Source organism: Cebidichthys violaceus, unplaced genomic scaffold (genome assembly GCF_023349555.1).
Source record: "Cebidichthys violaceus isolate CVI_PGR_0920_01 unplaced genomic scaffold, fCebVio1.0.p SCAF_54, whole genome shotgun sequence".
Classification (NCBI taxonomy): domain Eukaryota; kingdom Metazoa; phylum Chordata; class Actinopteri; order Perciformes; family Stichaeidae; genus Cebidichthys; species Cebidichthys violaceus.
In genome coordinates this window covers 1,635,732-1,648,449 of record NW_027176750.1, presented here as the reverse complement: position 1 = coordinate 1,648,449, position 12,718 = coordinate 1,635,732, and the positions used below count along the sequence as shown (strand labels likewise).

Below are 12,718 nucleotides of genomic sequence, written 5' to 3'. Positions count from 1 at the left end.
AGCACACGTATGGATTTTTGCGTCACACTATTGTAAAGGCCAATCCAACATGGGATTACTTTTTACACACTGATGCCACATATGAGAGCGGCCACTCGCGCTCTGTGTTTGGACACAGCACTGCTCTGAGCTAAAAGCCTGCATACCCGCTCCACAAGGACAATGTTACCATGATGATGTTCAGTGTTTTCAGCATGCTAAAGTTAGCTAATTAGCACTGAACACAAAGAGCAGCTGATTTCTATCATTCATCATAGTCATTTAATATCTCAATACTAACATATATCACGATATAGGATGTTTTCTGTGCAAATAATCTGATTTTCTGAGAAATTTGAGTTAGTATGTGCTTGTTTTTTTTCTTCAATTTAGATAACATAATTGTGTATCGTATATAGTTTTTCCATCTAAATAAGATTCCATCATAGGCAGTAAATTCATAACCTCAGTATACTCGCTGCATGGCAACATCCTCTTCACAGTAAATGTCATATTGGCCAACGTTGCACCACAGTTGTGATCATTATCTACAGAATATACTGTAGTTTGATTTGTCATTGGGAGCACAAGCTTACGGCCAAAAAAAACGTTATTCTAACAGATTGTCTCGATATGAGAAGTGTAAAGTTGAACGTTGATACCAAACCAAGAACATACTTGTGTGTTTTTCCTCAGTGCTGCGTCTCGTGTGCCAGGCTTCCAGCTGAGTGATATCGCCACCAGTCTGCTCATCATCACACACAGCAAGAAAGGCCAGTCTAAAGGTGAGAAACAGACACTCACACACACACACACACACACACACACACACACACACACACACACACACACACACACACACACACACACTCACCTCTTGCCCTCCTCCACAGAGGCTCTGGAGAAACTGAAGTCTATGCTGCAGGTGAACCACGTGCCCTCGCAGCTCGCCATCACCAGACTGGTTCAGGCGCTGGGTAGCAATGGCGACGTGGCGGGGATCCAGGAAGTGGAGTCACGGATGAAGAGCCTCGGCACGACCCTCAAACCTGTCCAGCATGGTGTTTGTCAACAACACGGCCCTCGCACACATTAGGAAGTAAGCGCTGATATGGCGATTTTGATCAGAAAATCATGTGAAGGACTATTACATTTCTGTTGCGATTGTCTTATTTCTGTACAAGCTAAAACTGAGCCACCAGAGTAATTTGAAACATCTTCTACTCACATGCAGGTCGACACAAAGGGGCTTTAACTCATGATTTATGTCATGAATAAGTCACATCTAGGCACATGCGACTTTTAAGATATTTCCCTAAATGTGACGTTTCGAGAAAGTGGTCGTCTTATCAGCTTTGTCTCGACACGTACAGTCAAACGGAGACGCCAAACAGAAAAACAAATCACTGTGGATGGGCAGGGCTGCATGTTGCACGAACAAAACAAAAATAATTTCAATTTCTGACGCAATTTGCAATCCAGTGTGAAGTCTTTTACACTATTTTGTAAACTCTGTTGGTATTACTGAGCCGCACACAGAGATAAACAGTTTAATGCAACACCAGCAGCATAGTGTGACAAGAGCCATGTTGACACACTCTTAAAGTAAAAGCTTACAGGGCGAGCGGGGCGTCAGTACAAATAGGAAACACAGGCGTAATAGGATTATTCATGGCTTCCTTTTAATGTCATGAAAACGCCCATCCTCCACTTCTGCTTTGTCGCTCCTCAAACAACAGAGGACAAATATACGAAGCACATTGTGCATCAAACTTTCAGTGCGCTACTTGCCGCATTAGCGCTGTCCCCCAGCTCGGGCGGCGCCGGCGCCGTGCCGTCTCGCAGGGACAGCAGGAAGTGAAGAGCGGCAAGACCGTCTCACGCCCGATTGGCCATCGCAGCGCGGGCCTGTCAGCTTGAACCCTGACCTCCATGGAGCTGCGCTCTGAGCGGCTCTGACACGTGCGTCCCCGCTGTGTCTGAGTCAAGCTGACTGGTTAAGAGCCGGGGCGGAAAAGCAAGCGGGCCCGGGAAAAGCGGAGCGCCACATTTAGAGGGGCCCCCCGCTGAATTATTCAGACGGTCCCAGTCGCAACAATCAGCGTAGATATGTTCCCCCACCGCCGGACGCTCTCACATATACAAACACAGAGACGCACACACGCCCTGCATGTTAAATATTCATTACGACTGCTGACGGGTGGGGAGGGAGCAGGGAGCGTAAAGTGTTAGTAGCGAGGTGGGGTTGCCAGATTGAGTTGTTTTAGATTTTGTAGCGCTTTGGTGTGCAGGCTTTGTTTGGTTGAGGCAACCTCAGCAGAAGTAAGTGTGTGTGTGTGTGTGTGTGTGTGTGTGTGTGTGTGTGTGTGTGAGTGTGTGTGTGTGTGTGTGTGAGTGAGTGTGTGAGTGTGTGTGAGAATCGGTTGTAGAAAGAGTTCTTCTGCACTTATTGGGAGTACAAAAAAATAAAAATTAAATTACAAAAGTCTAAAAACAGCATGTGGGAGTATTTTTTTTAATAAAATATTCTTTAATCTGATCAGTTTTCTCATAATATATCGTATCCATATGTTTTGCCCCCAAAGGGTGAAATCACACTTTAAGGGGTTTATTATGGTTTGGCTGATCACTGACTTTATTGTTTTGCTCCCAGCCTAGCATCTCTGGCATGTAAGGTCAAAATGGACTCAGCATCAATACAGGAAGAAGTGTGCCCATTTCCCTTTTATCTGTTTGAAGCTTAAACATGTACAATGTGTTGTGTCGATCTACTCTGATGAACTCCATCTGTATCCCTCCCTCTCACTCCGTAGTGGTGACTTGGAGTCAGCGGTGGACGTGTTGGAGGCGGTCTTCACGAGTCCGAACAGCACAAGCCCCAGTATGTCCTTCGTCTTCAGGAAGGTGTTGGAAGATGACAACGACAAAGCTTTAGACAAATGTAAGACACGCACTCAATGCGTCCATGTTTATAGAGAGAAATACAAAATACCAAGAATGACAGTGAGAATACTGCATCCCAGTCCTAAAAACACGCATAATAAAACCTCTGACCGTTGGTTGAAATGTTCTGCTGTGTTGCAGTGAGTGCGATGGCAGAGCGGCTAGCCAACCATTTTGCCTGCTACAGACCAGCTTCAGACCTCTTCCTCCAGCTGCTGGATATGGACAAAGTGGAGGACGCCAAGTTCATGTTGGCTGTGAGTATGAGCGTGTGTGTGTGTGTGTGTGTGTGTGTGTGTGTGTGTGTGTGTGTGTGTGTGTGTGTGTGTGTGTGTGTGTGTGTGTGTGTGTGTGTGTGTGTGTGTGTGTGTGTGTGTGTGTGTGTGTGTGTGTGTGTGTGTCTTTCCAGATGTGTTTGGTTGTGTTCCACAGAGGCCGAGTTGAGAACTTTGAGTTGACTTTTGTTAATACTTGAGGGAAATTGACCGGCGGTCATGCAAATTCATGAAGATACGTTACTGCTGCTGTCGCTCACTTCTCTTCATCACTATTTAAACACGAAGGGAAGAAATCCATGTTTTTCAGGTCAGACAGTTTCTCATCACATTTATTCCTCTCCATTTTGTCTTTGTGTGAAGCGGAGAGGAGACGAGGGTCGCCTCTGAATGAAGTAGAATTTGTAATTGTTGCCAAAATATAACGATCTGCTATAGTGAAACATTAGAAGTTGAGTGTAAGGTTCCGTTTCAGATGGCCAAGTGCCGGTACTAGTCTTTATTTAGGTTGAATCTGCACACCGTGAGGACCTAACCCTTTCTTTTTTTCAAACTTTTTGTGACCACTTAAACTAAATTTTAAATCATCAGGAGCATTTTTGTCCCAGTGCGCACTTCTCTATTTGAGTGTCTACATTTTAAATTACTACATCTAAGTAATTAAAATCTGAAAAAAAAACAAAAAATCAACAAGGGAGCTGGTGATGCCTTCGTCCGGTTGTCAGACCCAAGTGATGATGGAGAACGTTGACTTATTCATCCAGCCTCACATTTGTGTCAGGAAGTTCTTCCCCCACGTTCTACCGATGAGTCTGGTGGTCTGAAATTGGCCTCCTACCACTTCACTTATTTAACGCAGTTCATACATTACAGCTCAATGACTTTGCATTGAGCCTGGGGACATGAATATGAATAAGCTAGATGGGTGAGAGACTGAGGGGAAGGATGCAGATGACGAAGACGCAAAAGAGATCAAGAAACTCCTGAGGAAGCCACGAAGATGAAGACGCTGCTCTCTCTCTGACGGCGATTATTTCTCTCTCACTTGCTGAGTGATCGCCGCTCTCAGTCGTTCAGTTGCATGTGTGGCACTAATGAACACAGATATATTACTCACCGCCCTCACATACCACACTTCATCACTTTTTAAACATGAACGAAAGGAATCTGTTTTTCACGTCATTCTATGTTCTCACGATCTTAGCTGCTCACATTTTCTCCCTGACATACGTTTGTTGTGAGCTTTTGGATATACATCGAATTCATATTAAATTCTTCTTCATTTTGCAGCACAATGGGTCTGATCAAAGTACCTTTTTGAACAAGCGTACAAAGGGCTATCAATACAACCAAATCGGAGTAGTTAATACATTAAATATGCAACCAAATGTCAGTAAATCTACAGCATTACATTTGTATACGTTATTGTAATACACAGAACAGAAAGGGTGTTTCCAATTTGTAGTAATTCATGAAAACAGCGCGAGATCGGGGGGAAAGAAAGTGTGCACATACAGTACTTCTAAAATGTGCTGAGGCCCGACTTTGTTTTCTTATCTTTTATCTACCAAGCGGGTCAGTAACTACAACTCTTCTAAAAACAGACCAACAATGAGGGAATCTGGAATCCACAGAGAAATCAGAACCAGTGCAGACACACTCCAACATGCTCCGCTCTTCATTCCTCCCTGACATCTCCAGTGATCATCCCTCTCAATCTTTAAACAGGGATGTCTGACTGACATGAATGTTAATGAACAGATACATTACTTACTACTCTCATCCTCATGACTATTTAAACACAAACTATGGATTACATTATTTTAAAGCTATAATATGCTTCTTGCTTGATATGCATCTTGGCTTGTTTTTTCTCTCTCTATGAGATGGAAAAACATGTTCAAAATGTCTGTTATCAGGTTTCATATCAGAAGAGCAGAGACAGGAGGAGGCAGTGGGAGGTTCTTTTTGAACTTTTCTAATTGCCGTCCGTACCGCAGAGGCTTGGCAGTCCAACATAACATAGCGGTTAACAATTCCTTATTGTATTGAGTGGAGACGCACTTTTAAGTGCTCTACAGACATTAAACATTTAAACAGAGTTAGATTCAAGCTTTAAAAGATCACAGTTTTTAAAAAGAAAGCGTGAACGTGTATAGAAATCTGGAGGCAATACTTGCTGCTGCTAATAACCGGTAGTCAGGATGTCATGCCTCCTAAAACCTGAACATTTAAATAATACATGCAAAACACGTGTAACAAGAACACAAAACAAAACATCAAATGCTCGTGGTGTCGGATAGTGAAACTACAAAGACTCCCCTAAAGTGTGTCTTGTGTTGAGTTTGTACGTTTCGGACTCAGACCCAGGCTAAACTGGAGTGCTCCGTGTCTTCAGCGTAGCGGCCCGACTCCTCCATCCCATCATAAGTGAACCAGGACCAACACTATGAAAAGCTTTTAAGTAGGCGAGCAGTCGATAATGATGATGACGACGAGGCTATCGGGAGAGAAGGAGCGAGAGGGATGACGTTCGTCAGTAAGAAGTGAAACGGTGACGGGGGAGAAGCAGTGAGGCACGAGCTCCACCGACTCCTCTACGACTGCTTACGTGCTTCTGTGTGTTTTGGGAATGGGGGGGGGGGGGGGGCATTGAGGAAAAGGAGGCATTCCCTGGGTATCCAGAGCTTTTAGGCAGTATGTGTGAGGAGCTGGGGAGACGGGAGGCCGAGTCGGTTGTGGCGTCACCTTTGGGAGAGGTTGGTGTAGCGAGGGGGGAAATTAACGAGAGAGAGAGAGAGAGAGAGAGAGAGAGAGAGAGAGAGAGAGAGAGAGAGAGAGAGAGAGAGAGAGAGAGAGAGAGAGAGAGAGAGAGAGAGAGAGAGAGAGAGAGAGAGAGAGAGAGAGAGAGAGAGAGAAGTGGCATAGTGTTGGTCTGATTGTACTCAAGCCATTCTGCCGCTTGGTGACTCCGAAAGAAGGCAACTTGTGTGTGTGTGTGTGTGTGTGTGTGTGTGTCATCGTCATCCTGTTAAAAGCCTTACTGGCCACTCGCCTTAAATTCTGTACGAGGTGCAGAAGGAGTGAAACACGTTATTTTACGACTGACTAGTAATCGGACCTCATTGCTGCTCAGCCAGGAGAATGAAGTCACTCACTCGGAGCACAGCGGCGTTAATGCATCTCCTGCAGAAACACACACACACACACACACTCCGTATATATTGTATGTATGCTTGCATGACATGTCTTCATAATAAGCAGTCATGCACAGGTCAAACATCCAGAAGTCCAAATGTTTATACTAAATATAATATACTGTATATCCTATTATTTAGATGTAGTGCACCAAAATTCCTTTTTACTTATTTTTCATTTATTTATCCTTTATTGACAATCGTCTCTTCTACTTCCTGTCTTGCAGTAATTGATAAAAGTCTCGAAGCTCAACAGGCGATAGTCGTGCAGTGAACAGCTCAAGCTTAGGCTTTAGTTATACAGCATTTCCACTAAGTACTGAATATGTCAAACCAGTTTTATTTATATAGCCCAATAAGACATGTTGTATGTCTCATGTGTATTTTGTCCCTCTTGTCTTGCTGTAGCGCTGTAACGCTGTGGCTGAACAGAGGGATGTGCTCGTGTCCTTCTTGGCTCAGAAGGCTCAGAGTCCCGGACAGGTAAAATCATTTTTTAAAGGAAAATGTGTTCCATGATTTCTGTTAGTAATGATAATATTGTACTGATCAAGTGCAAGTTAATCCAACAATATTGTTTTTCTATGTATAAATTATTGTTTGCGTGCACAGGTGGGAAAGATCAAAGCCCTGCTGAGCCTGATTCCAGACTTCACTGAGAAGGAGGTGCTGTACCCGTACCTGATGAAATGCCATGGTAAGACACAGACACACACACACACACACACACACACACACACACACACATACTCTCTCACACACACACACACGGCCTCGTCTGGTGCATCAGGCGGACACATTAACAATGCATCAGGTCAAGGAGTGTGTGTGTGTGTGTGTGTGTGTGTGTGTGTGTGTGTGTGTGTGTGTGTGTGTAGGCAGACATTCAGGGGTTAGAAGAACACATGTCCTCTAATGAGTTAGCTGTCCTGGCTAGCCTAGCGTGCTAATCGTAACACAGTCCACCACTCAACTTTTCTTTTTTTTCCCCCTCCTCTCCTCATTGTTTTCTTGCTCTCTCTATCTTTTCTTGCCATCATTTCTTTTACCTCTGTCCTCCCCTTCACTTCACCCTCTCACCCTCCCGTCTCCCCTCTTACGAACCGTGTCACACCAGAGATGAGCAGACATGACTATTTAATTAGCATCAGCTAGCTGGTCGGTCAAGGCAGCCATAGGGGACACATTTAGCGGTGCTCTGCTCGTCCCTTAGTTTTGTTTTGTTTTTTTCTTGTCTTTTTAACTTTCTCTTGTCTTTTTTTAGTAGTGACCTTACTTTCCACTTTTGTTTCTTTGATACACACGCATGAGGTTTCTAAATGAAGATTTCTGCTCTTTCAAAGCAGTGAAACTCAAAGTTGGGGCAAAATTTAATTTTGCTTCTTCTACTCTGTGCAATCATTACTCCACAACTGGAGGTACATAGTCTACACAAGTTGTTCTTTTCCACCTGCTACTTGTTTAACATGCACAACCAGCAGCATTTTAGAAATAATGTATTATTCTGGCATAGGTACATACACGTTTTGTACAGTATGCATGTGCATTTCAGTTCTTGGTGCCAATTTATTGATAATGGACCAAGTTGGATTCTTTTTTCTAAATGTTGACATTAAAATAATTTGTTCGCATGTAGAGGTTTTCGTCTCATTTGCCGACTTCACTTTTTTTCTCCTCCTCTTCTCTTACAGTTCTGGATAAGGACTTATCGTCAGCCAAGGCTCTGCATGAGCAGATACAGAAGGAGGGGGCGGTCATAGACGAGCTGTCACTCAAACGACTTGCTGTGCTTTACCGTACTGCAGGAGAGACTGTACCCTTCACTGAGCCACCTGTGAGTCTTACACACACACACACACACACACACACAGGAGCTGCTCTACACGAATCGGTTGCAAATGTGAATGAGCCCAGCGTTAAAAGATGTTGGACAGAAACTAATTGAACATGCTGCTTTTTTGGAAGTAGAATAGTATGGATGAGTGCTTTGCCAGCCTACACTGCGTGACTGAAAACAGTTTTACTATAAGCAATAATTCTGGACTCAAACAAGCTTTTAGAATTCTGAAATCCTAAACTTAATCTACCAATTTGTTGCTCAATATCCATTAATGGTTTGGTCTGTAAAATGCCAGAAAACGGTAAAAAGAAAGTTTGTCATGATCATGTATTGATATGATTTCACTCCCAACCCTACGTTACACTGGCACACAGTGGATTAAGCACACATAAACCTACAAATACACACACACACACACACACACACACACACACACACACACACACACACACCTATCCATATTGATATAACCATGCAGACATGAACAACATATTGTGAACAGATCTGTGTTCAAATACAAACTCAGCACTCATTGCAGTTCCTTAACTGGTGCTGGCAGTTGTCCGGCTGGTGTGTGTGTGTGTGTGTGTGTGTGTGTGTGTGTGTGTGTGTGTGCGTGTGCGTGTGCGTGTGCCATAGTAATGTGACAGAGCAGTCTTCCTGCTCAGGCCTGCAGCTTCTCCTGTGTTTGTTACTGTGTGTGCGGGTGGGTCAGAGTACATATATTGTGTAACCGAGATGGTGTCACTGCAATAGCCGCTCTCTGTTTCTGGCGCCTAGTGTTTTTGAGCATTTCAGCACATTGCACATTTTGTAACTTGATGTAGCTCTATTTTTGGCGGAGGACTCACAAACGCACACAGAGCCCTCTCAGCCCCAGCACTTTAACGCACTGTCCCCTGGAGGCAGGTGTAGAACGAAGCCCACCTCTTCCCTTCACTCACCTGCAGTGCAAAGATAGAAGGAGAAGGAGAGGGATGACGGCAGAGAGGCGGCTGCATTATTCACTGGATGTCAGGATAGTTAAGTGACTGCTGGGTTTTATAAGCAGAAGGGAGCCGGAGGAGTTGCAAGGAGAGGGAAAGGTGACCAGTCATGAGGTTCAGAAGTTTCTATAAACACATCTCAGGTAGAAACCCACCAGTCCTAGTTGTTCTCCCTCGCATCCATCTGACAGTTTACTACACCATGATGACGACCGAGTTGTTCTTCAGTAGCATGTGCGAGTAATTTAAGAGAACTGGTCACATTCATCAATCTAACTTCATATGAAACCACTCTCTTAGTTTGTATCACAATACTGTGATAACAATTCATAGTGTTGTCATAAATGGTAATGATGTCATGAAGGTTAATATCATATTATGTAATAAAAAAGTCATAGTATGGTATGTCATTAAAAAAGTCATAGTATGTAATAATAAAAAGGTCTTACTATATGGCTTTATCACTTTAAATCATATAGTATGTCTTCAAAAGTCAGAAAACTGTCTTAAAAAAGTTGGAATATAGTATGTCATCAAAATAAAAAAAAATAAATGTTTTTGTCATAAAAGCAATAAGACTCATATTTAGGTATGTAATAAAAAGTCCCCATATCGTACGTCATGTAAGTAGTAAAGAAGTAATAGTATGTCAGAAAAAAGTCACAGCATATAAGCAGGTCAGAAAAAGTCAGTATTTATCAAAAAAAAATGTCAGAAAAGTGATTTAAAAAAATATATAATATAGCATGTCATATAAAGCCAGAAAAAAGTCATAGTATAGTCATGTCGTGACAAAGTTTGTATGTTTTATTACATAGTAAAGTATATCATAAAAGTGATTTAAAAAAAAAAGTCATGTCAAAAAACATTCATACAGTAGCATGTCATGAAAAGTTAAAAAAAGAAAAGGTTTGCTAAATTGTCTTTCTTTTTCTTTCCAGGAGTCCTTTAAGTTTTATGCAGACAAGCTGAAAGAGAGAGCAGCCAAAGCCCAGACGACAGCTGAGGCATAAAGATTCATCCTCCTCTCCTCTGACCTCCTCTCCTCTGACCTCGTCTCCTCTGACCTCCTCTCCTCTGACCTCTTTCCAAATCCAAACTTTTTCGTCCTATCACACTTTCTTTCTTTTTTATAAGGTGTCCGCGCTGAATTATTGAGTATTGTGTTATAACTGTTGGATATTACGCTCTTGATCATATTATTGATGATGATGTTGAGAATGTACAGAAGTATTTATGCTAATAAATGTCACATTCTGAGCCTGAGTCTTTGTGTGGTTTAAAAGATATCGGGTGGTTAAATAGACCCGTTCTTCAGGGCAGCAGGTTGTGTAACGCACTACTTTTACAATGGTTCAGCTCCATTGAGGTGTCCTATTGAGGCTGCATGTACGATTCCATGATATAGTTTGTTAGAAAAAAGTCGGAGTATGGTATTTTGAAAAGTCACACTATAGTATGTTGAAATCAGTCACTGCATACTATGTCCAAAAAAGTCATAGTAGAGTAAGTCCAAAAAAGTCATAGTGTAGTAAGTCAAAGAAAATACGTCAAAATGTCATCAAAAGTCAGAAAAAAAGTCATAGTATAGCGTGTAATAAAAAAGTAATTATAAAGTCATATTTTAGTATGTCATCAAAAAGTAATATAATATATCATAGAAGGTCATATTGCATGGAAAGTCATAGTAATAAAAAGTCATAGCATAGTGAGTCAGTAATTTATAATATAGTATGTATTAAAAATATTTAGAAAGTTAATGTATAGTATTTCATATAGTCATAATAGTGTCTTAATCTAGTATGGAAAAAAAGTCACAGAAAATGTCATAAAAACAATAAGTCATATTTAGAATGTAATAAAAAGACAGTACAGTATGTGATGACAAATTAATCGTAAGTTATTAAGTCAGAAAATAAGTCATCAATCAAATCAAATGTCTTGGTATAGCAGGTCATAAAATGTGATATAAAAATCAACAAAAGAGTCATATTTAAATGTATAATAAAATGCCACACTATAGTATGTAATGAAAGTAAAAAAAGGATTAGTATAGTATGTCATACAAAAGTCATAAATAAGTCAGAATATATAGCACGTCATAAAAAAGTCATTACAGTATGTCATGAATAAATCATAGTACAGTATGTAATAAGTCTTAGTATATACCTTCTGTCTCTCCTACAGTGAACACAGCTCTTTACCAGCATGAATTAGTACATGAGCGTAATAATAATAATAATAATAATAATGATGTACAAACATACAAGGCAAGAAGCCGGTGTAATCTGCAGGAAAGCTCTCACCTTCTCCTCCTCCAAAAAGCACCACCTCAACACTTTGTCTGGACCAAAACACTGATTAATTAGTCAGGAACAGATGCAGAGTGCCAAAGTGTGTGTTTGGGGAGTGTGCCGCAAATCCCTGATTTGAGTATTAACGGGGATTTAAAGATGAAACGAGACAACCTGGTTGGAGAGTGGAAACCATTAGACGGACCCAGGAGGGCTCCACTGTAGTTTACCTTTGGAAAGAGGGGAGATGGAGAGATAGAGAGACACACACACACACACACACACACCTTATAGCCTCACTATATGGCAAAAGAGCATTTATTGCTGTTTGTTTTGTATATGGTTGAATCTAAATGTTTTTTTGAAGTCCTTTAAGTTTCATGCAGACGAGCTGAAGGAGAGAGCACTAAAGCCCAGACGACAGCTGAGGCATAAAGATTCATCCTCCTCTAATCTGACCTCCTTCCAAATCCAATCGTTTTCCTCCTTTCTCTCTTTCTGTTTCATGTAAGTTGTCTGAGCTGAAATGACGAGCGCTGTTATACTGTCTCTGCTGCACTATTGACAATATTGATGGTGGTAATGTTGGAAATGTACAGACGTATTTCTGCTAATAAATGGGTATTTGTGTGGTGTAAAAGATATTTTAGTGGTACAATTAACCTTCTTTTTTTTTTCTCAGGGCAGCAGGTACTGTCAAGCACAAATGGAGCTAATTACGCTAACAGCGGCTCAGCTCCACTGAGGTGTCCTGATGAGTCTGTCTGCACGATGCCAGGCCCCTAAAACACAGAAGAACTAGAATGCAGTGGCGGTTATCGATGACAATGAATGAATTATGAATCATTATAGTACACCGTTTATGCAGTTAGTAGACAAGAAGTCAACATACTGTACATCAAACTTCGACCTAAGAACACCGCTGCAAATTAAACTTCACAGACAGGTGGAACTGTTTTATTATACATTTTATTCATGTTTCAAAAATACTGAGACACTTTACATCCAGTTAGTTCACATTTGCATGCAGCTCAGTGGTGGACTGTACTTTATAAAGTATTTTTTTACTATACTTGAGTATGTCCATTTTCTGCTTCTGTACACTTCACTACATGTCAGAGGGAAATATTGTACTATTTACTCCACTACATTTATCTGACTGCTAGTTACTAATTACTTTATAGATTAAAATCGTACACACGAA

At 41.5% G+C, this 12,718-nt stretch overlaps 1 protein-coding gene across 1 annotated transcript; it reads left to right on the top strand.

The window, feature by feature from the left end:
- Positions 1-655: 655 nt before the first annotated feature.
- On the top strand, positions 656-10,480 carry LOC137888490 (leucine-rich PPR motif-containing protein, mitochondrial-like). The gene is made up of 8 exons (XM_068731892.1): positions 656-764; positions 873-1,078; positions 2,793-2,920; positions 3,064-3,179; positions 6,803-6,877; positions 7,007-7,091; positions 8,086-8,228; positions 10,162-10,480. The coding sequence occupies exons 2-8, from the start codon at positions 1,038-1,040 to the stop codon at positions 10,231-10,233; spliced, it is 660 nt and encodes a 219-aa protein (XP_068587993.1). The 5' UTR covers positions 656-764; positions 873-1,037; the 3' UTR covers positions 10,234-10,480.
- The last annotated feature ends 2,238 nt before the right edge of the window (positions 10,481-12,718 follow it).